Source organism: Ovis canadensis, chromosome 1, assembly GCF_042477335.2.
Source record: "Ovis canadensis isolate MfBH-ARS-UI-01 breed Bighorn chromosome 1, ARS-UI_OviCan_v2, whole genome shotgun sequence".
Lineage (NCBI taxonomy): Eukaryota > Metazoa > Chordata > Mammalia > Artiodactyla > Bovidae > Ovis > Ovis canadensis.
Window position 1 is genome coordinate 166,369,932 of NC_091245.1, and position 25,510 is coordinate 166,395,441.

The window sequence follows — 25,510 nt, forward strand, 5'->3', positions numbered from 1 at the left end:
GCTCTCCTTTTAATACCCCCAAACTTCCAATAAAACCAAATGAAATTCCAGATAAGCAGACAAAATGCCCAAAGTTTTTAAGAAATGAATACCCCAATTTTATGGATAGAACATCTGAGACACAGAAATGACTCTCTCGAGGTCTTTTTTAAAAAGTGATTCTACATTTGGAAACTAGCTCATCTCCTACACATGAAAAAGATAAAAGATACTGTAAATACCAAAGCACTTTGCAGCAAGCACAGCAGTTTCCCCTTGAGCCCGGGCTGTGCTATAATTACCTGCAGAGTCCGTCTGCAGCATGGTGGTGACCTCTCTCGGACTCAAGTGGTTCACCTCGCTACTGCTGTAGCGAACTGGGGTTTCCTCGTGCTCCACTGATTTGGCAGGAAGAAACTGCTTCATTCCTTTCCACCAACCTTCATTGTGATCATAAGCAAGAGAGACCATTAAAGAGAAAGCTATGTTTGAAATGGTAACAGTATACGAAGGGAGAAATCTTGCTGCATTTAAGCTGTTTCTATAACAAAGATCTATAAAATGAGCCTTGATGATCAAGACTTAAAAAAAATGTGGTAAAATACACATAATATTTTCTCTCTTACCCTTTCTTTTTTTTTTTTTTGGCTTCACCCACACGGCTTCCAGGATCTCACTTTCCTGACCAGGGATTGAATCCAGTAGTAGTGAAAGCCTGGAATCCTGACCACTAGGCACCAGGGAGCTTTCTGAACCATTTTTAATTAAGCAGCTCAGTGATACTACGTATGTTTACATTGTTGGGCAACCCTCACTCCAGCCGTCTCTGTCTTGTGAAACTGAGATTTCATATCTATGAAGCAGTAATTTCTGATTCTCTCTTCCCCTCAGTCCCTGGCAACCAGCACTCTACTCTGTCTTTAGAATACCATATATAAGGAGTACCTCGTATAAACGGAGTCATATGTTATTTTTCTTTTTGTGACTGGTGTATTTCACTTAGCATAAAGTCCTCAAGGTTCATCCACATTGCAGTATATAGTGCAGAATTTCCTTTTTTAAGGCTTAACATTCCATTTTATGTGTATACTGCATTTTGCTTATCCATATACTAGTGGGTCAATCTCCAGTACTCTTGCCTGGAAAATCCCATGGGTGGAGGGGCCTGGTAGGCTGCAGTCCATGGGGTTGCTAAGAGTCGGACACGACTGAGCGACTTCACTTTCACTTTTCACTTTCATGCATTGGAGAAGGAGATGGCAACCCACTCCAGTGTTCTTGCCTGGAGAATCCCAGGGATGGGGAAGCCTGGTGGGCTGCCGTCTATGGGGTCGCACAGAGTCGGACACGACTGAAGTGACTTAGCAGTGGGTCAATACTTGGGTTGCTTCCATGTTTTAACTATTTTGAATAATACTGCTATGAACATGGAAGTAGAAATATTTATTCAAGGCTCTGCTTTCAATTCTTTTGGGTATATACCTAGAAGTGGAATTGCTGGATCACACAGTAATTGTATTTTAAACTCTTTGAGGAACTGACCAAATAAAAACACCTACTTTCCAAAGAAGCTGTACCATTTTACATTCCCATCAACAGTGCACAATGGCTCCAATTTCTTCACATCCTTGCCAATACTTGCCATTTTCTGGTTTTCTCCTATTCTCTGTTTTCTCTCATCTAATCTTTATTATTTATTTCTTCCCAGTAGCCCTGGGTTTAGTTTGTTCTTCTTTTTCTAGTTCCTTAAGTTGTTCAAGCTTATTTTCTGCTTTGATAGACTATCCAATGCAAAGCAGAACACGGTGCAAATCTCTATCAAAAGCAATATACTGAAGCAGACCACTGTTGTTATAGTGCAGCCAGACAGTTGTTACAGCAGTGGTTTTTAATACATTAATAAGTTCAAAGAATTCTAAGATGAACCCTGGGGGTGGGGGGTGGTTGGGGGGACAGTGGCACAGGATCTGACCCTGCCACTGCTCTTTTCTGCCCTAGTCACAGTGAACTCTGGACTCCAGTCATTCCAGTGAGGCTGGGGAAGTGGGAGACCCGCAGAAGGCCCCTGCTGTCACCTGCAGCAAGCTGCCACCTGCCACACAGAGTAGGAATCAGAAGGAACAACAGCTCATGACAGAGACGGCAGACTAACTCCACTGGGACAAAGAGCCACGGCAGAGTGACCCACGCTGTCACCAGAACCGCAGTCCCCTGCCTCTTACCTAGTGTCCACGTACACCACACAGAAAGCTGGTCTCAAGACAGAGACGTACATGGAGGCAAATCAGACAAGTTTTCCAGAAGGAAAAGAGCAAAGCGCGTGTTATGAGAAATTCTTATAATGAAATTCCATTTCATTACTTAGCGACTACAGGAAATTTTTACAGAAAAGAAACAAATCAGAACAGAAGAGGAATGCCATTTTTCTAACAGTGCCAGGGAGTTAATGGGGGCCTGAAAATGGCTTTCCTCTTCTACTGTCGCCCCCTACAGGGCAGGGCTTCCCTCTGCTAGAAAGAGATACAAAGCCGTAAATTACCTGCCCGGTCCCAGTATGGCAAGTCATAGGTGCCTTTAGTTTTTTTCTTTCTGGAAAAATACAGGAGAAAAAAAAAAAGCAAATAGAGTGAATTCACTAGTAAGAAAGCTCTGAAACAGTAAGATAAACACTCAAAAGTTAATAATTAGTCAAGAGTACACACTGCTACTTGCTGATCTATCCGGGGGAGACCTCTTTTTCATTTGACTTTCAAAGTTGCCATGGCTGAACTCTGGACTCTCAATAAATATTAAGCAACTATCTGCTGACAGAGTTATTTTGTTACCCAACTATTTCCCACTCAAAACGGATAAAGAGATTTTTTTTTTTTAAAGACTGATTCTGTAGATAAAAAAGCTGAATCAAACCAAAGACCCAACCCTGACATGTGGATTATGATGGAGAAATCCTGTTAGGTTTGTTTTGGTTTCAAATAAAATTTCACAAGTCTGTTGATTCATCAAGTTCACAGGACAACAAGAATAACACAGCCCTTTTCTTCTGCATTGTTATTATTTTCTCAACTTACTGTTTTTTCCCTATGGTCCTTTGCCCCTGAGAAGTTTAAAGTGTCACACATACCCTTAACTGCGTAGACCTGATTCCTCTACCCTGCCCAGGACAAGCCACACCACCACTAACAGTGAGAGAGCTGAGGGCTACGTGGGCTGTGGAGAAGGTTCTCCTTAGCCCACTCCTCAGAATTCAGAATATCTTCCCCTGGAGAAACTTCCGTCTCTCCCCGGCATTAAGAACTGCTATCTACAGAGAAAAATATCAAGCACACGAAAGGACATTTTCTGGTTCAAGAATGTAAATCTAATTAAAATAATGCTCTGCAAGCTAAAGAGAAAGAAGCTGTTCCATCGTTACAAATGAGCTCAAGAGGGTTATGTGATTTGCTCATGATCACAAATGAGGCTTCCTCAAAAGCCCAAGGTATGTGCCTTTCCTACTTGGAAACAGTCTTCTCCAGTATAAGACTGTGTTTTTATTATTGATACTAAAAGCTTCCTCATTTAAAAGTATGGTTGTATTTAAAATATAATACTTCATTATTTCAAGGAAGTATAGTAGGTGCTGAAGTTGTCCAATGGTTGTACTATAAAATAGGATTGCATATTCTTGATCTCAAATGAAAAAGCTTCAGGTTGTTTATTCATGACATGTAAAGTACTTAGAACAGTGCCCGGCATGGGTCAGGGAGTCAGTAAGTGGCAGCTGTTTTTATTATTACTTTTCTCATAGCTACCTTTATAAGCCCCTTAACGGCAGTTTCTCTTTGCTCCTTGTGACAAAGCCAGTTGTCCGCAATTTCATCCACTAAGTTCTTAAAAGTAACCTTAATTCTGCAGCTCAGACCTTCTGTCCTGAACAGGCTCATGTTCCATCTACCTCTTTGCGGAGTCTGAATGTCCACAGAGTCCTCTAGACAGCATCCCAAACTCATCTCAGGACTTGCCTCCGGGCTCTCAACAGTTCTGCTCCCCGCTGCTCACCCCCCAGCCCGGGGCTTTAACCGTAGATAATTAGACCTGATCGGCTGACTGTTAGAGGCCTGGACCGAATCCCCACCCTGCTGACCAGGTGACCTCGGCAAGTTACTCCTGCTCTCTCAGTCTCACTTTCCTCTTCTGTAAAATGGGATCTGTAACAATACCTGCTTTACAAACTGGTTAAATGAGGTAAACATGTAAGGCATTTAGAATCATGCCTAAAGCCAGCATTTCCTTTGATTTTGTATAAGGATTTGCCATTGGTGTTCTCATCACCGCTAGTGCTGCTGTCCACTTGCCTGACAGCAGCATGGACTTCCCCTCCTGGACTCTCCTACAGCCCTGTTCCCTCCTTCCCCTCCTCACCCTCCCCCGCCATGCTAAGCTGTCTGTCCTGCAGACAGGGTCCTTCCTCCTGTGGAACACACTGTAGTCAGTCCTGTTTCGATGGCATTTCTTTTGTGTTACGATTCCTACTCCTCATGTGTGAAACTTCCAGGATTTAAGCTACTTATGATGTGCGCGCGTGTGTGTGTGCGTTAGTGGCTCAGCTGTATCCAGCTCTTTGCGACTGCATGGACTGTAGCCCAGCAGGCTCCTCTGTCCATGGTATTCTCCAGGCAAACACACTGGAGTAATCTGCCATTCTCTCCTCCAGGGGATCTTCCCGATCTAGGAAGTGAACCCAGATATCCTGCATTACAGGCAGATTCTTTACCAACTGAGCTACCGGGGAAGCCTGTACGACTCGCTACCTAGCTCAAAATGGGAGTCCCAGTGGCCAAGGTGAACTTTCCTAAGAGTTGTTTTGAAACATCTGCTGTAGGGTTGCCAGTGTCTTAGAGTGGTAAACTGAGAACATTACTTTAGATCAGAAGTTTGATGGGCCATGCACAGCACAGGAACAGACAGAGACACCGAAGGAGTCAGGGCTCCTCCCCTGGGTAACAGTTCTTCCTTAAGAGGGGACCACTGAGCTGAGTGACCTGAAGGCTCTTGGCGGGAGGCCCTGACCCCCTGCACATGGACGCTACCCGTGGCCCTGCTGGGACCAAGGCCTGCGGCTGGACCAGAGACCGCTGCTGCTGGTGCCGGGACGCCTCCTTCCAGACTGCTCCCTGGAGTGGTTCCCTGCTCTGCCCAACCTGAGTTCTGTGCTAATTACGTGTAATAAACCCAGTGACTTGCTGAATACTGGCTACTGTTTCATCTCCAATCTTGTGATTCCTACCTGCCCTGACAGCTCGGCCCTGTGACAAGCAGGTTCCATGGTGGATGGTTCTATGCAATGTATTCTCTCCCACTGGACAGACTTTGGGGCTCACCAGAGGACTCTCACCAGACGGCTCAAATACTTGGTACAGAGTCAGAGCGCAAATATTTAATGGCTAAACAAATGAGCTCCCTCCAAACCTGTTAGTCACCAAAGCTGTCCCCACTGCTATGTTATCTCTGCTGGTCTAAATGCACAAGCCAGAAACTGGAGTGAATCCTAGATCCTCCTCCTCTGGCAAGCAGCCCAGCAAGTCCCCCACTGACACTACTGGCAAACTTCTCCCCCTTCTCCTAGCACTGCTGTGCTATGTTCCTGCCTGCCCTTCATAGTTTCCTAACTCATCTCTCTGTCTTTTCTAGTCTCTTGTCTCTTCAGTCCACCCTCACAAACTGCTGCCACCATTTTCCTACAGTCATCTGATAATATCACCTGCCTGCTGAACACTGGTCAATGCGTTCCACATCTACAGAAAGCCCTTCCTGGTCCAGACCAGGCTGCCTTTCTATGAGTCTCCCAGTGCTCCCCCACGCCAAGCCCCTGTGAGACAACTCACTATTCTGCCTACGTTCCACATCTCCGTGCCTTCTCCCAAGCCATGCCCTCAGTCCGGGCCATTCTCTCTTCTTCTATCTAGCTAAAATCAACTCCTCCTTTAAGGGAAAACTTGTCAAACATGAGGATTACTCTTTTCCGAAAAAAAGGTTTCAGGTAACTCTTAAGATTCTTGCATCTGTGTTCCTCTGCACTTCACATACAACTCATCAACCCAAAGTATAGTGGTCAACCTGCCAGACAGTCTGGAGATAAGAATGGTGTTTCATTCTCTCAGTAAATGTTACTCAGTATCTATTATACCTTACTACTGTGTGTAACTCAGTACGTAACACAAAGTTTGATGTAATAAAGGTACTCAATAACTTATGAGATTGAACTTACTCATTTTTTATGGGAATAAAGGAGAAATGTACATATTTTTATTTTAATGACCACCTTAACTCTCACTCTCAAAACGGTTCATCTTCTATATTTAGTTCTATTTCATATTTGGAAACATCCCCTCTAGGACCAGTCAGGTGAACCAGTTTTGCACTAACCTGTTTCTCCAATGCCAAGCACACACTAGTATGAGAATGAGAGTGGTGAGCACCATGACCAACACAGGGACAAGGACCGCGGCCAAGGCTACATCTGAAAAACAGCAGCAGACAAAGACACATTAACACCAAAGAAAGACTCATTAAGGAGAAGAGTAGAGATTAACTGCATCATCATTCAAAGTTTTTCTAGCTCAAAAAAAAAAAAAAAAAAACCACACCATAATTTATGCCATGAGAGTGGGCACAAGTGGTAACTGTAGAGATTTCACAGATACATGGAAATTTGTTGCATTATTCGCTCCACCACTGTATGTTTTTAAAACACCAAGACAGATTAAAAGACAAATGATAAACCGGGAAATATTTTCTGCATATGTGATAAGAAGTTAATAATAATTGATCTATTACAGAATTTCCAGTAAAAAATAAACAGAAAGTTCAGCAGAGATGAAAAAGCAATGTATTAAGAAGCAAAGAATTCAACGCTGAGGTACACTGGAAACATATCGTGGAGCACGATGCTGCAGGTTACATGCATTACCTGATTGAAGAATATGAGGATGCTTACAAGAAACAGTTCTCTCAGTACATAAAGCACAACGTAACTACAGACATGATGGAGAAGATGTATAAGAAAGCTCATGCTGCAGTACGAGAGAATCCAGCATATGAGAAGAAGCCTAAGAAAGAACTTAAAAAGAAGAGGTGGAAACGTTCCAAAATGTCACTTGTTCACAAGAGAGATCAGCTTCCTTCAAGTTCAGGAACAGGCTGCCAAGAGTTAATAAACCAAACTTCAATTTGCTGTCAACACTTTTCAGATAAAGACAATAATAAACTTATTGAACAAGCAAAAAAAAAAAAAAGTGAGCATTAAACATGTTCACCTCACTAGTAATCAGAGAAGCAGAGTTCAGACAAGAATAAGATGTTATTTTTGCTTATCAAATTGGCAAATATTTAAAAGAACAACTAATTGCTGAAGAGGGTCTCAAGAAACAGGTATTTTAATGGGACTATAACTATCATTCTGATCGGCATTTTGGGGCAAAATTTATAAAAAGGTGTTACTTGACAATTCTCTATGCAGAATTATTCTTAAGAGAAAATTATGATGGCATTCAAAGATGTACCTTTAAAGATCTTTGCTACTGTATCTGCGGAAGAGTGAAAACAGGGAAGTAATACAAATGCTCAGCAATGAGGGGGAGGAAGTAAATCACTGTATCCTCCTTATAATAAAATATTACCTAGATACTGGAAGTGACAGCAAAACAGTTACAGATGTGAAAAGATAACAACAGAGTACCAAGTTGTTGTTCAGTTGCTACGTTGTGTTCCACTCTTTGGAACCCCAGGGACTGCAGCCCGCCAGGCTTCCCTGTTCTTCACCATCTCCTGGAGCTTGTTCAAACTCATGCCCATTGAGTCGGTGAGGCCATCCCACCATCTCATCCTCTGTTACCCATTTCTCCTCTTGCGTTCAATCTTTCCCAGCATCAAGGTCTTTTCCAATGAGTTGGCTCTTTGTATCAGGTGGCCAAAGTATTGGAGCTTCAGTATCAGTCTTCCCAATGAATATTCAGGATTCATTTCCTTTTGGGTTGACTGGTTTGATCTCCTTGCTGTCCAAGGGACTCTCTAGAGTTTTCTCCAACACCACAGTTTAAAAACATCAATTCTTTGGCACTCAGCCTTTTACTGTCCAGCTCTCACACCTGTACATGACTACTGGAAAAACCATAGCTTCTACAATACACATCTTTGTAGGCAAAGTAATGTCTCTGCTTTTTAATACACTGTCTAGGTTTGTCATTGTGTTTCTTCCAAGGAGCAAACATCTTTTAATTTCATGGCTGCAGTCACCATCCACAGTGATTTTGGAGCCCAAGAAAATAAAGTCTATCATTGTTTCCATTTTTTCCCCATCTATTTGCCATGAAGTGATGCAACCAGATGCCATGATCTTCATTTTTTGAATGTTGAGTTTTAAGCCAGCTTTTTTACTCTCCTCTTTCACCTTCATCAAGAGGCTTTTAAATTTCTCTTTGCCTCCTACCATAGGGTGGTGTCATCTGCATTTCTGAGGTTATTGATATTTCTCCTGGGAATCTCGATTCCAGCTTGTGATTCATCCAAACTGGCATTTCACATGATGTATTCTGCAAATAGTATTTGAGCTGTTTCAAATCCTGAAAGATGATGCTGTGAAAGTGCTGCATTCAATATGCCAGCCAAGTTTGGAAAACTCAGCAGTGGCCACAGGACTGGAAAAGATCAGTTTTCATCCCAATTCCAAAGAAAGGCAATGCCAAAGAATGCTCAAACTACCGCACAACTGCACTCATCTCACATGCTAGTAAAGTAATGCTCAAAATTCTCCAAGCCAGGCTTCAGCAATATGTGAACCGTGAACTTCCTGATGTTCAAGCCAGTTTTAGAAAAGGCAGAGGAACCAGAGATCAAATTGCCAACATCCACTGGATCATGGAAAAAGCAAGAGAGTTCCAGAAAAACATCTATTTCTGCTTTATTGACTATGCCAAAGCATTTGACTGTGTGGATCACAATAAACTGTGGAAAATTCTGAAAGAGATGGGAATACCAGTCTACCTGACCTGCCTCTTGACAAACCTGTATGCAGGTCAGGAAGCAACAGTTAGAATGGGACATGGAACAACAGACTGGTTCCAAATAGGAAAAGGAGTACGTCAAGGCTGTATATTGTCACCCTGCTTATTTAACTTCTATGCAGAGTACATCATGAGAAACGCTGGACTGGAAGAAATACAAGCTGGAATCAAGATTGCCGGGAGAAATATCAATAACCTCAGATATGCAGATGACACCACCCTTATGGCAGAAAGTGAAGAGGAGCTAAAAAGCCTTTTGATGAAAGTGAAAGAGGAGAGTGAAAAAGTTGTCTTAAAGCTCAACATTCAGAAAACGAAGATCATGGCATCTGGTCCCATCACTTCATGGGAAATAGATGGGGAAACAGTAGAAACAGTGTCAGACTTTATTTTTGGGGGCTCCAAAATCACTGCAGATGGTGACTGCAGCCATGCAATTAAAAGACGCTTACTTCTTAGAAGAAAAGTTATAATCAACCTAGATAGTATATTCAAAAGCAGAGACATTACTTTGCCAACAAAGCTCCGTCTAGTCAAGGCTATGGTTTTTCCTGTGGTCATGTATGGATGTGAGAGTTGGACTGTGAAGAAGGCTGAGCGCCGAAGAATTGATGTGTTTGAACTGTGGTGTTGGAGAAGACTCTTGAGAGTCCCTTGGACTGCAAGGAGATCCAACCAGTTCATTCTGAAGGAGATCAACCCTGGGATTTCTTTGGAAGGACTGATGCTAAAGCTGAAGCTCCAGTACTTCGGCCACCTCCTGCAAAGAGTTGACTCATTGGAAAAGACTCTGATGCTGGGAGAGACTGGGGGCAGGAGGAGAAGGGGACGACCAAGGATGAGATGGCTGGATGGCATCACAGACTCGATGGACATGAGTCTGAGTGAACTCCAGGAGATGGTGATGGACAGGGAAGCTTGGCGTGCTGCAATTCATGGGGTTGCAAAGAGTCGGACATGACTGAGCGACTGAACTGAACTGAACTGATTGAAACCAAAAGCATGTATGAACAAGGCAGAAACCAACACAATGCTGGAGCCTGCAGGAACTTGGAGATCACTTAATCACTTAATAAGGGGATTAAGTTATCTCACTCTATAGATAAGGAATCCTGGTTAGAAAATGGTCTGTTTAAGGTCATCTGTATGGAACAACTGATTGGCTAAAGATCAAGAAAGGAATAAGACAGGGCTGTCTGCTGTTGCCCTGTTTGTTTAAGCTATACACTGAGCACATCATGAGAAATGCCAGACTGGATGAGTTACAAGCTGGAACCAAAATAGGCAAGAAAAACATCAACAACCTCATGACGAGCACATGATACCACTCTAATGGCAAAAAGTGAAGAGGAACTAAAGAGCCCCTTGATGAGGGTGAAGGAGGAGAGTGAAAGAGCTGGCTTAAGACTAAATATTAGAAAAAAACTAAGATCATGGCATCTGGCCCCATTACTACCTGGCAAACAGAAGGGGAAAAGGTGGAAATAGTGACAGATTTCCTCATCTTGGGCTCCAAAATCACTGCAGATGGTGAGTCCAGCTATGAAATCAGAAGACAATTGCTTCTTGGCAGGAAAGTGATGACAAACCTAGACAATATGTTGAAAAGCAGACACATTACTCTGCCAACAAAGGTCCATATAGTCAAGGCTATGGTCTTCCCAGTGGTTACGTACAGTTTTGAGAGCTGGACTGTAAAGAAAGCAGAATGCCAAAGAATTGACGCCATCACACTGTGGTGTTGGACAAGACTCCTGAAATTCCTGCAGGCAGCAAAGAGATCAAACCAGTGAATCTTAAGAGAGATCAACCTTGAATATCACTGGAAGGACTGATACTGAAGCTGAAGCTCCAGTACATTGGTCATCTGATGTGAACACATGACTCATTGGAAAAGTTCCTGATGCTGGGAAAGATTGAGGGCAGGAGAAGAGGGCATCAGAGGGTGAGACAGTAGACAAGAACTTGGGCAAACTCTGGGAGACGGTGAGGGACAAAGAGGCCTGGCGTGCTGCAGTCCATGGAGTCACAAAGAGTTGTATATGACTGGGTGACTGAACAAGGTCATCTGGTTCAAAATTGGGAAAGGAGTATGTCAAAGCTATATATTGTCACCCTGCTTATTTAACCTGTACGCAGAGTACATCATGCAAAATGCTGGGTTGGATGAATCACAAGTTGGAATCAAGGTTAACGGGAGAAATATCAACAACTTCAGATATGCAGATGATACCACTCTTATGGCAGAAAGTGAAAAGGAACTAAAGAGCCTCTTGATGAAGATGAAATAGGAGAGTGAAAAATCTGGCTTAAAACTCAATGTTCAAAAAACAACTAAGATGATGGCAAGGCATCTGGTCCCATCACTTCATGGCAAACAGATGGGGAAACAATGGAAACAGTGGCAGATTTTATTTCTTGAGCTCCAAAATTACTGTGAACAGTGACTGCAGCCACAAAATTAAAAGATGCTTGCTCTTTGGAAGAAAAGTTATGACAAAACTAAACAGCGTACTAAAAAGCAGAGACATCACTTTCCTGACAAAGGTTCAATAGTCAAAGCTATGGTTTTCCCAGTAGTCATGTATGGATGTTGAGAGTTGGACCATAAAGAAGGCTGAGCGCCTAAGAGTTGATGCTTTTGAATTGTGGTGCTGGAGAAAATTCTTGAGAGTCACTTGGAGATCAAGAATCAAGGAGATTGAACCAGTCAATCATAAAGGAAATGAACCCTGAATATTCGCTGGAAGGACTGATGCTGAACCTCCAATACTTTGACCACCTGATGTGAAGAGCCAACTCACTGGAAAAGACCCTGATGCTGGGAAAGATTGAGGGCAGAAGGAAAAGGGGACAACAGAGCATGAGATGGTTGGGTGGCATCACCAACTCAGCAAACATGAGTTTGAGCAAACTCCTGGAGTTAGTGAAGGACAGGGAAGCCTGGCATGCTGCAGACCTTGGGGTCGCCAAGTCAGAAATGGCTGAGCGACTGAACAACAGCGAAGGTCATCTGGGAAGCTGGTTTCTTCCCCCACTCCTTAACCTCCTCCTGGCCGTGAGGGTGACAACAGCAACAACTGCTGATATTTACTGGGTGGGAAGCTCCAGACCTGCATCTCCTTTACTCCATATCATAACCCAAAGAAAGAGCGAGCCTGAAGATTCAGGAAGGGAGAAGATGATCCATAACACCAGGCCTCTGAGAAGTAGGATGGATGGGAAATAGATGAGTATGCAGGTTCCAGAAAAAAGGTTCCATTGAAGTGCCCTTCAAATGGCTTCTACTTTGTGAAGCGGAAGATGTAACTGAGAGTGAGTGAGGATCTCTGGGTCAAGGGTTTGAAAAATACAGAGAATGTTTCTAACAGCTACTGTTGGGAACAGACAGAAGTAACCAGGGAAACGGAAAGACCACCAGCTGGTACTGAGGGAGGACCTTGATGTTAGAGCAGCACAAATCTGACCATGATGTGATTTTCACCAGCATCACTCTTAGACTGGATGTAAAAATGGAGAAAGGAGAAGGGCATACAACAGAAATAATGACTCAGGATAGAAAGGACTAAGAAATTAGAAAAGCAGAAGTGCTTTATCCCTAAAATGTGTTAAACTGTAGAGAAAATAGGTTCAGATGGATACTGTTTGACTTAATCAGAGGTATTATTAATACAATATATGCTTAGGTTTAAAAACTAATAAATTCTATACAGTACTATTTCAAAGAAAAGGAGACAGGAGGTCTTCAATCAAAAAGACCTGTATGCTCTTTGTTAGTCTTTTAAAGATTACGTGGACCTTAGTTCCAGAATAAAATGCTTCAAGAACAATTTTAGTCCTAAGATTTTAAAATTCTATAATCAGATTTTAAGATGAGCAACACTTAAAAATGACTGTTCTTCCATATGGCATGTGGTCTGGGATTCCACCCAAACGCATGGTTTCTGTAAATTGAAGCTCTTTGTGGGATGCTGAAATTTCTTGTCTCTGTCAACTCTTGCTTCTTTCTAAAGTGGACAAAATAAATGTTGCCTGCCATTTCAGTAATCAGAGTGTTGCCTCAAGTTCTCAACCACTATTCCCCACCCATGACCATGTACCCTCAGAGGAATTTAGGATGGAGAAAAATGGAATACTGACTCTAAACAGTTAAGATACAGATTAATGAATAATTTCAGTGAGCTCAGACTCTTGCATCTTCCCCTACATAGAAAAGCATTAATATCATTAACTTTAGATGTCTTATTTTTTTACCTTTTTTCCCCAGCAAAAATTCCTATATATCCCAGCTCCTCCCTTATGTCTTTAGAACAGTTTCATAGAACTATCTTAGAGGATGTACCCCAGACTACAGTCCTCAGTAAGAACCTGGATAAAACACAATTCTCAACTTTTAGGTTGTAAGTTTTGTTTTTTTTTTTAATCAACACTAGCCTTTCCTTCTACATGAGAAAGACACAGGTCTCTCTGGGAATACTTTAGAAGATACGAAGGAAACTGATGTGGAAAGTTGTAGAAAGCTATTTGAATCCAGACAAATTTTCAGAAAATGAGGATGATTAAAATTGTATTAAGTTACTCTGAATGGACACTTTCTCTTCTCTGCATTGTCCTGAAGATTAGGGTGCTCTTTATCTGTCAACACTGAAATTAACTCCTTAGTGGCATTGATGGTTTTGTTCCTGAATTCAACTGAAATTTTGTTTTCAACTAGTAAAATAAAAACTAGTATACTTATATATGTTAACATCTTATACAACAATAGTAAACAAGCTTGAAAGTAAATTGGAAAATAGTATTTGTCATCTGAAAAAGTAACTATAAACATTTAAAAAACAGAGACCAAATTTTTAAAATAAATGTTAACTGAGTATCTTTTGTTTTTTTTTTTTAAAAAAAAAGTATATTAATTTTCACCAACCCTTTTGTCATTTTTCTTCTTCCCTTTTTGCTACCAAATCCCTATCTAACAAATTAATATACAATCAGAAAAAAGTTTGCTTCTTGCTATTGTTTTATTTTTAGAAAAATTTTCTTTCCAAGGCTGAGGCTCCATGTATTTAGTTAAAAAAGGGAAAAAAAAAAATCACAAAAGGAATTTTATGATTCCTTTATCATCTAAAGTTAATGATTTTAGATGATAACTTTATCATCTAATTAATGATTTTAATGCTTTTCTATGTAGGGAAAGATGTAAGAGTCTGAGCTCACTGAAATTATTCATTAATATGTATCTTAACTGTTTAGAATCAGTATTCCATTTTTCTCCATCCTAAATTCCTCTCCGGGTACATGGTCTTGGGTGGGGCTGGTGGCTGAGAACTTGAGGCTGAGAACCTAGAATACAGCAGCCAGCTCTAAATATTTAAAGAATCATTTTACATTGTAACAGATAACAGAACTTAGCAATGCAGCCAGTTTTTTCTACAAGGTATGGAATTGAACTTTTTGCTATATTTAAAAAACAAAGGGGAAGAAACCTTGAGGGTGTAAAAGCTGGAGATGTTCCTGAAAACTTGTTAAAAACAAAAAAATTCACTCTTTTAAACAGGTATTAATTTTCGGGTTTGCATACCTTTGGTCACATTTGGAGTTACGGTAGTATTTTTGATTTCAGGAGTGGCAGTTGTCTGCTCTGTCTGTGTAGGAAATTCATTGCTACTTCGAGGTTGTAGTGGTTGAGTAAATTTGGGGGCACGACCTTGAAAAAAATTTTAAAAACCCTTTATTCTTTTATCTATACCAACTTGATTAAAATAGTTACTTTATAATGCTTTTAACATATTTATGGAAAATTATACCACAAAACTAGGGAATACTGAATGCTCACTTTTGAAGGAGGCATACCTTTGGCTATTTTTGGAGGAGTTGTAGTATTTCTGAGGTCATTGCTGCTCCGAGGAGGTGGAGGTTGAGTAAGTTTTGGAGGACGACCTTGAAAAATGGTTTAGAAAAGTTTCTACATTTTGCTTATATAAAAATCATAGTTAAAAAATAGTAATTTTAAATGTCTTTAACATTTCCCACAGTACTTAGTTTTGTACAGTAACTTTAAATCTCAGAGAAAGATGTCAGAATGATAAATGTACTCTGTAGTAAATGCACAAATATTCTTTGATTTCTGAGTTTTTAAATAATCAAATTGTCCGAAAAGAATCTTCTTAGGAAGGAGAATACCAGATGATATTGAAAAGATAGAGAATGTTGAAAGGATAAAGCTATAAAAATGTTGTCACAATATATATACTTACTACTCATTCAACTCACTGAATAAATATTTATGGAGGGCCTACTATGTGTCAGGCACTATGGTAGTTTGGGGGGATATAACAGTAAACAAAGTATTAAAATATTATATAATTTTGATGGAAGTTATTCCTACTTTTAATTTATTCAAAGTAAAATGTACTTAGGCTAAGATGACTGTTAAATCATCAGTGCTTAAATGATAGAAATATTCTACTACATGAGACCTGATTATAAATGATTAAGGTTGAAGCTGCATTTGGAAATCCAACTCTTTGCTTTGTCTCATCAGTGATGTCCTTTCTTCTTCCACCTGAAACTTTAGAAACCAGTTTGATATCTAATATGATAGTTAATCGGGATAACTATTTCTTTTTAAAAATCCCTTTAAGAAGATACAATAACTACAGGATAAGCACATTATTATTAGTTTCTCAAAGAACAGCGAAGTCATTTTTAATAAATGCAATGAAAACAAGATGCCTTAAACATATTGTTGAATTACCTTTAGGAATAAATTGACATCCGAGCAGTTCCATTTTCATGGCAATTTTCTGCTGCCATTGGGTAGGATTCACTCTAATAAAACGTGCAATAATTGGTGGCAAAAAGTTATTACGCACATCCTGGTGATAATCTTTGTTTCCTTGAAATATCTTTAAAAAACAACAAAAAATTGGTACTTTACATCAACAGAGGCCAGGGCTAAACTGCTCCACTGAAACATGTTTTTGGGTTTTGCTCTGGGCCTTAAATGAGCTCTGCAAAGTATGACAATAAGCATTAATTTGTATGAAAATAAATCATAATTTGGAAAAACTATTAAGAAGCAGCACCTTCTTCATAAAAATTTCATAAAAGGAAATACTGAATATAAAAATCATTTTATATGATTTAAACATAACAAAAGTTCTAACTTGGCAATTTGAAGAGGTTTTAATTACAGTGCACAGTATATTGTATTAATAATTCCTGTGGAATCATCAACTGTTTAAATTTATTTTTAAGGTAAAGCATAATTGAACATTTGAGGTCTTAGAGGAAATGCTTTACTGTGTACTTTTCATAATTTTTCTCTCAATAAATTTACTGAAAGTGAACACACTAGTAAACACATAAGGGATATGTATCTCCACCTACTGGAGAAACTGTATAAACACAGTTCCCATTTCTCTGCCAGCAGAGAGTGGGAAAACCTCATAGACAACGGATACCAGGCTGAGTTCTTGAACAATACTGTCTCAGCAGTCGAGAAAGATGAGAACTAAAGCTGCTCAGGTCTTGCCTAACAACACAAAACTGTAAGCCTTGGAAAGATCACATGGTTTCCAAGTAACCTAACTGCATCGCAGAACAGCTATGTGTGTCAGATCAGAACTAATAAGCCAGACCACTTCCTCATTTTACAGGTAAGAACTCTGATCCTATAGGCAGTGGTTTAGTTGCTAATTCGGGTCCAACTCTTTGCCACCCCATGGACTGTAGCCCACCAGGCTCCTCTGTCCATGGGCTTTCTCAGGCAAGAATACTGGAGTAGGTTGCCATTTCCTCCTACAGGGATCTTCCCAACCCAGGGATTGAACGGATGTATCCTGCGTCTCTTGCACTGGCAGGTGGATTCTTTACCACTGAGCCATGTGGGAAGTCCCAACCTAGAACTCTAAACCCAGTGAAATTATCTTTCAAAAAAGAAGCCAAAATATTTTCTCAGAACTTTGTTGAGACGTTTTTAAAATATAAGCATTGATAATACTTATGATTATAAAAATTATTCCATAAGTATAACAAATACTACTATACAAATAAATATGGATGTGCTAATAGTAAAAAGTAGTCAAGTTTGGGGGCATTAAGCAGAAATAAGTTACATACAGAGACAATATTGTTATTTGCTTCAAGGGGTGGAAGCTCACTAAAGGTGAAGTTCTTGTGATATCAAGTAGAGGAGAAAGAAGGAAGGCCTTGAATAACAGCTGAAGAGTTTAGATCCAGATGAAAGACTAAAAGGAACCCCTGGAGTTTTCTGAACAGAGAGATAAGTGGCAAGTGAAAATATTAGCATACCATATATATGGCAGAGAACTGATAGTATCATAAAATCAAAGCAAAACTCACGGGGAGGTTTCACTGGAAAAATGTGCTCATAATTCAATTCCAGATGAGAGGCAATCACCTTCCCTGGGGACAGGGACCCCTTGCGATGGGTGGATCAAGACCAGGAGCCCAGATGAAAGAAACTGACCTTCAGCTGGGAGCCACCTCTGCTAGTCTCTCTCTACCCCTAAGCATCTGTTCTGGCACATTACAGCGCTGTCATTTTTGGCTAACTAAAAAGTAAGATGAGGAAGTTCTCCAGGTAGAAAAAACATAGTTGTTCTTTTACAACAAATGTTGGTGAGGTGATCTTGAAATGATCTTTCTATAATAGAATATAATTTAATGCCCTTCTGCTTTATCCTCTGCACCCCCCTCACCTTGCCTAGAGAGTAGAAATCTAGGAACAAATTAGGCTCGCCACCATTCTGTGGACTGATAAGAAAAGTTTTTTAAAGATAAGAAATTCATTAATTATAATAAATAATTAATACATTATTTAAACAATTTAATTAATTCTGGAAAAAGAAATCAAGAAAGTACTTACCCTTACAATCATTAAAAAGGACCCAGACACCCTGAGAATTTCCTAACCATGTTAGAAGGGTAAGGCTAATAACTGTGTGCTATGCTTAGTCGCTCAATCGCGTCCAGCTCTTTGTGACCCTATGGACTATAGTCCTCCATTCTCCAGGCAAGATTACTGAGGGGATTCCTATGCCCTCCTCCAGGGGATCTTCCCAACCCAGGGATCAAACTCAGGTCTCCCACATTGCAGGTGGATTCTTGACCAGCTGAGCCACCAGGGAAGCCCAGAAACCAATAATACCTAAAATAACCAGGAGAGGGCAGAGTAAGACCAAATGATATTTAATTTTTAGTATCACAAAGGGAGAGCTTCTGTGGCTCATTGCAAAGGCCACACCTACCCATCACCCTCTTCTAAAACTGCTCTTTAGAAATACTTCAGTGACCATTTTACCTTATCCTGGTCCACACCAGGCTCTCTGTACACAGTCCACCTCTGCCCATCAGCACTGTATAGAATCTTGTAGGCTGACACGTAGTAGTTGTGCTCCACCATGGTGGAGCCAGTAGTCACAATGCCTAGGAACAGGAAGGTGATTCATTAGAGCTCACAGTCTGATCCTTGAAGTTTGTTCATCACTGAAGCATTAACACCTAAAATGTACTGTTCAGACAGTTTTGTCTGTCGCACAGGACCATACCTAAGTGCAAGGTTTCAACCTAATAGGAACTACTCCTTGGCTTTGTTCCCTTGGAGGGACAGGAAGAATTATGACCACATATAAGGAAAGGACTATTGTATTTTGGCAGCCTGTATTCCTGTCACTGCAAAATACTGCTCACTTACTGAAAAAGAATGACTTCCTGGGAATGAATAAAGATTATTGGCATTATTTTTAGTACCAAAGCAAAATAAATTTCAACAAAATTATCTAAAGCAATCCTAACCAAATATTCTGCCCATGTGTTAAGTTGCTCTAAATAATTAAATTTATACTCGGCACATGTGGGATATTATTTGTTGCTCTTAAAATGGGCTCATTGAACATAAACTTCCCTTAATGACTGTTGTTGCTGTTTAGTCACTAAGTTGTGTCTGACTCTTTGTGACCTCATGATTGTAGCCCTGCAGGCTCCTCTGTCCATGGGATTCTCTAGGCAAGAACACTGAAGTGGGTTGCCATTTCCTTCTCCACTTAATGACTGTAAGAGATGGTTATTTCAGATGCCTCAAGATCCCTTTACTCTAACACTACCCTAAAAAAAAACTTACTACAATGAAAAGAAAAACTAATAAGAATCAATTACCAACTCCTCTCCTTTGCAATGCTTTGTAAAACCTTCGGTCGTATTAATACCAGTAAACTAAACTTGGTGTCATGTGGGACTCTTGGGACCCCATGGACTGTAGCCTGCTAGGCTCCTCTGTCTGTGGCATTCTTCAGGCAAGAATACTGGAGTGGGTTGACATTTCCCTCTCCAGAACTACACTTAAAATCATATAATTAAATTTGCAGTGACCAAATTTTCTATGAAATTCTTACATGTCACCAGGTTTTCAAATGAAATCAGCATTATAAATCATCTAGAAAATTCTGTCTTTTACCTGTGATCTTCTTTTCCTTATTCAGATCTACTTGCAACCACTGGTATTCATCGGTGGCAAAAGCAGCCCAAGGAGGTCCAGGTTTTTTCAGCCTGGCCTTTTCAGGTTTCCAGCTGTTCTCTTGTCCTGTGTGGTCCGTCCACTCCAACACAGATGATGCTGTTATTTGAGCATCAGCGATCACGCCAGATTCCATGCCCAGTGTTCCATAACAACCTGAAACAAAGAAGAAAGTAATTCGGTTTCCAGACATAAAACTCAAAGAGCTATAAATACTTATTCATTGGAAACTCTGAACTGTACCTTTAATTAACATTCACTATGCTGACAATAGCCTATACTAGAGGATTTCAAAAGCAGGCAAATGCTTCTTGGGTCTGTCTTTGGGTTTCATCAGAGAACATACAGACGTATTTATTCACAGCAAGGCATGTGAGTGTGCTCAGTCATGTCCGACTCTTTGCTACTCCATGGACTGCAGCCCGCCAGGCTCCTCTGTCCATGGAATTCTCCAGGCAAGAATACTGGAGTGGGTTGCTATTTCCTCCTCCGGAGGTTCTTTCTGACCCAGGGATCGAACCTGAGTCTCCTGTATCTCCTGCACTGGCAGGCAGATTATTTATCACTGACCCACCTGAGAAGCCCATTCACAGCAATAACCACCAGTTACTGGTGGCACCTTTCCCTCTCTCTGGGATACCTTCCTCAGTGGGCAACAGGCTCCCCTACTCCTCCAGGTGTTGCTCAGATGTCACTCCTCCCTGAGGCCTGCCCCAACCCACTCCAAACTTCTAACCAGTCCCTCCTGCAATGCCTGTCTTCTTTCCCTGCCTTATTTCCTATATCTTTTATAATGTTATAGACAGTACATTATAAACATTCATTTACTTATCCACTGTTCATTCTCCATATCTCACTACCAGAATGTAAATTCTGCTCACTTTTGTTTCCCTTGCACCAGAAGAGTGTCTGGTGACAAATGAAAAAAGGCACTCAACATTTTTTGTTGATTAATTAATTACTTCAGACATATTTTTTTAAAAAATCCCTTTTTCTTAGGAAACTTCCATGGTCACTTGATCATTTCTCATTAATATAAAACCTCCAGTTTATTCTATTCATTAAATTATTAAGTATCTATTTTATCCTAAAGGAAATCAACCCTGAATATTCATTGGAAGGACTGATACTGAAGCTCCAATAATATGGCCACCTGATGCGAAGAATTGACTCACTGGAAAAGACCCTGATGCAGGAGAAGATCGAAGGCAGGAGAAGAAGTGAGTGACAGAGGATGGGATGGTTGGATGGCACCCCCAACTCAATGGACATGAGTTTGAGCAATCTGCGGGAGATGTTGAAGGTCAGGCAAACCTGGTGTGCTCCAGTCCATGGGGTCACAAAGAGGTGGACACGACTGAGTGACTGAACAACAACTACAATCTATTTTCTCTCCTAGAGGTACTTGTGGTAACTAAAGGAGGAAGTGTAAAAAAACCCCCCCCAAAAAACAAAAAACCCACAACAAAAAACTAAACTTAGAAATTGGCAAAGTGCCTGACATACAGTGTTCAGAAAAAATGGCTATTATACAAATCATAATAAGTTATGAAGTCCATGAGAGGCTTACCACTTGTCTTAAATGTAAAAAGACTTGTAGATAAGTGTCCCCTGAAAGAGAGAAAGTTTTTTTTGGTGACAGTCATATACAACACATTACTTCCTCATATTTGTCTTAGCAAAACTTTCTTGTTTTTATTTTACAAATTGTCTATGGCGATATATTAGTCAACTGCTATTGTTCCTAGCAAAAGAGAAGTCACATTTCTAATTAAGCAGAGCAACTACTGAAATCAGCATAAATAATTTTGTCTTCAAGTATCTAGTGCCTAGTTTCATACATGATTATGCAAGTGTATCCATGCAACCTTTAAGAAGTACTTATTCTATTTCTTTCTCATGAGATTAACATATTCCTAAAATGTTTCTACAGCAATTGCTTTTGGGGACTATAAAACAAAAGGTGATCTTCTCAGAGAAAGAGGCTCTAGTTTCCAGGGGCAAACAAGAAAAGCTGGCTACTAAGAAGCGACTGCATTTGCTACAGGAAATCAATGCTTCAGTGCTATAAGGCAGCACCGCATTTGGGTTTTATAACTGGTAGGATAGGTGCTTGGGGAGAGCGCATGGGTGGGACATGTGATTAGTTCACCACATGGCAGGTCAAGGGGCCCTAAGGAACTTGGAGGGATAAAACCATCCAAACATCCAACATCAGCAGTGTATACGTCTGCCTTCAGCACAACATTCAAACCATTACAAGTGGATGTGACTTGTCCTTCATAAAAAAAAAGAAAAATGAAAGAACTCATGAAAAAAAAAATTCTAAGAGTAGAACAGAGGAAAGGAATAAAACAATTTGCATAAAATTATCCAGAAGAAACCAGAGGAGAAAAAGTAGCTGACTCTATCTATAGCACGGATGGACCAATGACAGTCCAGGTGTCGCCCGCTTTGTGTGGTCAGAAAGCTTAGAATGGTTTTTACATGGTTAAAAAGTTGTCAACAAAACGAAAAAGAGTAAGCGACAGAGACACTGGCTTTCTACAGTAAAACTCTCCACTGTCCTGAGTGTGGAGCTCTGGACTCTGAAGGAAACTGGCCCAGGACCTACAGAGAAGCTGGTTTCAATTACACTGCAGGATCGGCCATGTCTAAAGGTTTATGGACAGATCACCCACGCTATGTTTCTATTCAGTGTTCCAGCTCCTCCCACTTTTGATACCTAGTTTAGGTTCTGTGAAACAGTAGATCATAAATACATTGAAAACATTCCTACAATATTCTCTCGGGATGGCAGGGATTCATAATAGTACTATCTCTGATTTATGTCAAAATTTGACTTCTATTCAGTGTATTTCAAATACCTTAATCCACCTTGGGCCACACAGGCATAAGGTACAGAGTAGTTAGTTATGCCTTCTCACCTTTAATATGAAGTAAAGATTTGGCAAAAAAATTCTAGGCTCATTCTGGGCTCTTTCTACGCTCAGAAAGAAAAAACAAGTTACTCCCCCAAATGAGTACCACCCTCTCAGCTGGAGAACAAGCCAAGGGAGCACAACCTTGGCTGGGCACATCAGTGCACTCAGACACGGACAAACACGTGAGTCCTGACCGCACAAATGTAATTTCATGAACACCATCACCAGCGATACTGCTCAGGCCTCATTTGGCCCTATCCCACCCCCATGCAGCACGTTTATTATAAACAGCACAGGTACTTACACCACGGACGTTACGTTGTTAGCCAGGGAGCTTTCATAGTATGGGATGCCCTTACTAATTACGACACTGATCTGGCCACCCAAAGTGTTTGACACAACGCCTGCATGCACGCCAGCCATGCACAGTGGGGACGACTTCAGGAAGGAAAGAAACAAGATGAGTTCCACATTTTCTTTTGATAATTCATAAACAAGACAGTTACACTTCCTCTAGAAATTATTCGATCTGGGCAGTTTTCTTAATAAACATGGGGTAGATGACTAGTAATACAACACAGAATAGATTTTTAGCAGAAGAAAAAGAACAAAACATTACATATTACTAAAAAGAAGTAATTGTCAGAAAATAAAAGTCACAATAAAGAGAAACACTAGGTTACACATCTGTTTATGAGAAGCACTGGCATCACTTTAACTTAAGTCTACAGCCAACTTACATCTCTATATCCATGAGGGATGGCTCCTGATATCTCAGCAAAGGGGAGCAGACAACCAGCTGGGCAGTACTTGCTGTGAAATAAAAACAAGTTAAATGGTATGCATTGCTGTACTTTCTGGGGAAAAAGACCAAAAAATAACACTTACCATTTTTCAGTTCAATGTAAATAACCATAATCTCACCACCCTGAGAGAACCACCACTTCTAAAAGGTCCTTAAGACTTTCTTCCATCCATCTACACGTCTTCACCCATATATATACAAAAATCACCTCATATTCTACGTGTTGATTTGATTAATTTCATAATGAATGGCAGACATATTTCTACTGTAAAAGCAATTCACAATACTTAGTAGCTACATAATACTTGATTTTGTGGATGAACTGTAATTTGTTTCACCCATCCTCTACTGATCAAATTTAAGGTGATTAAAAAAAAATGTTTGGCATTCATTTACTTACTCACTTATCCACCTACACACTCTACATGTTTACATGTACATCTGTAACACTGTCTGTTAAGTGCTGGGCTGCGCAAGGGGTGGGGTTCACGAAGGTCAACCAGACAAATGGTGGCGATCCTCTCTGGGTTTACACGCCCATGGTAGGAGAAGTATTGAGTATTAAGCCAATACTTCATGAAACCAAAGAATGAGATTATGTTTCTGCTGTAAAGGAAAGGTACTCTGTGAAATAATCAGGACTCTAACTTCACAAAAGTATTATGAACATTTGGCAAACCTCCTATGCGCCAAGCAGCATTCTGAGTTACACTCAGGTCATCCACATAAAGTCCCTACGTGCTAGGTGCCATCATTATCCTCATTTTACAGAGGAAGATACTGAGGAGCTGTGTTTCCAGGTCACACAGCAGTGCCGAGGCAGCTGGGCTCCCGTTCCTGTGTTCACATGTGGGGCTCTGCAACTGCCTCGGCCAGGGGATGGGGCTCTGAGGAAGCGAAGCCTCAGCAGGGAGGCAGAGACCACCACTGGAAGACAGCAGGGATATGCGCCCCAACCAGAAGGGACAGCCTATCCCTGGGGCAGGGTGGCTCGCGTGGGTCTGGACCCCGGACAAGCCACGCAGGCCAAGCACAGTGAGAAACGTGCGGCTGGTCTGAAAGAAGCCTGGAACAGAAGCCAGGGATCAGATCACATGGAAGCTGGGGGGGTCTGTGGTGAGGAGACTTGGGGGTGTATTTGTAAAAGAGGAAGTCATTAAAGGATTTTGATGGTGTCTACACATAATCTGATTGTGTTTTATTTTGCCTTTTTTTTTAAGTTCTTCCGGCTCCTGGAAAGAAAAGAGACTGTAAAGACCGTGAGTGGAGGACAAGACACTGTTAGGTAGTCCAGGCAAGAGAGGATGGCAGTATGCACTTGGGTGGTGAAGATGGAGCTGGTGCAGGGGGGCGGGGTTTAAGACAGCTGACCCTCTAGCAGGGCTGTGTGACACACTGACACCAGGATTACCTCTGCTGACCAGGATTCCCCTGGAGGGCTGAAGAGCATCCCCAGCTCACACAGAGAGAATCATCCTTGAAGATAAAATGAAGTTTCTTTGGGGAGTAGTAGCAAGTTGGGGGGAGTGAGATGGGTCTTTGAAGATAAGAATGAATTTACTAAGTAAGGGTAAAGTGATTCCAGACAAAAGTTCTGAGAGCTCAGAGCAGTATAAATAATCCAGAGATGTTTCAATGTAAGACTAGAAAAATGGCCTACAGACTATTTGTGAAGGACCCTGAGAACCAGGCTAAGGAATAGTGATGGTGTTTTGTCACAGTAAGTTTGAAATAATATTTCAAAGCTGAGGAGTGATAGAACACAGATTTTAGAAAACAACTTGGCAGAATGTGAATGGCAGAAAAAAGCCAGCAAAGGCTACAAATGGGAAACTAATTATGAGTTCATCCTAATCCAGGCAAGAGTCAAGGGTGTAATGCAGGGAAATGATAGCAAAAATGCCACCAGGGTAAGAACAGCGAGGAATTCTCTAACAGCCTCAACTGTCTTCCTAACTCTTTTTGAGAAAAAATAAATAGCTCTTCTATCTTTCCAAGGAGTTTTTACTAGATTTTGAAGAGTGACTAGTTCTACTTTTAACGTATATCCAAATTATATTTCCACTGTGGAGAAGATTCAAATGCTATGAGTAAAGCAAAATTTAAACATGGCAATTGAGTGGCTTTAAATAAGCTCTGATTTATTGATGTTTTAGAACAACGGTTATGAGTCATACAACGTACATTATAATCAAGTGCATAAGATGAGGATAAAGTAGATGAACAG

The 25,510-nt window shown here is 40.7% G+C and overlaps 1 protein-coding gene and 1 long non-coding RNA gene across 2 annotated transcripts in view; one reads left to right on the forward strand and one right to left on the reverse strand.

Moving 5' to 3' along the window:
* The window catches only part of DCBLD2 (discoidin, CUB and LCCL domain containing 2), an 83,969-nt gene that overhangs the window by 4,143 nt on the left and 54,316 nt on the right, over positions 1–25,510 (reverse strand). Inside the window, exons 5-15 of the mRNA XM_069550762.1 lie at positions 23,219–23,291; positions 22,783–22,916; positions 21,125–21,165; positions 19,495–19,710; positions 18,343–18,467; positions 15,772–15,922; positions 14,868–14,954; positions 14,596–14,721; positions 6,385–6,478; positions 2,519–2,568; positions 282–419 (exon numbers count right to left, since the gene is read on the reverse strand). Of these exons, the coding sequence (XP_069406863.1) occupies positions 282–419; positions 2,519–2,568; positions 6,385–6,478; positions 14,596–14,721; positions 14,868–14,954; positions 15,772–15,922; positions 18,343–18,467; positions 19,495–19,710; positions 21,125–21,165; positions 22,783–22,916; positions 23,219–23,291 (1,235 nt within the window). The remainder of the gene's footprint in view (positions 1–281; positions 420–2,518; positions 2,569–6,384; positions 6,479–14,595; positions 14,722–14,867; positions 14,955–15,771; positions 15,923–18,342; positions 18,468–19,494; positions 19,711–21,124; positions 21,166–22,782; positions 22,917–23,218; positions 23,292–25,510) is intronic.
* Positions 1,978–24,469, forward strand: LOC138419003 (uncharacterized). Its single transcript, XR_011248834.1, has 2 exons — positions 1,978–3,457; positions 20,648–24,469. It is a non-coding gene; the product is annotated as an uncharacterized lncRNA (long non-coding RNA).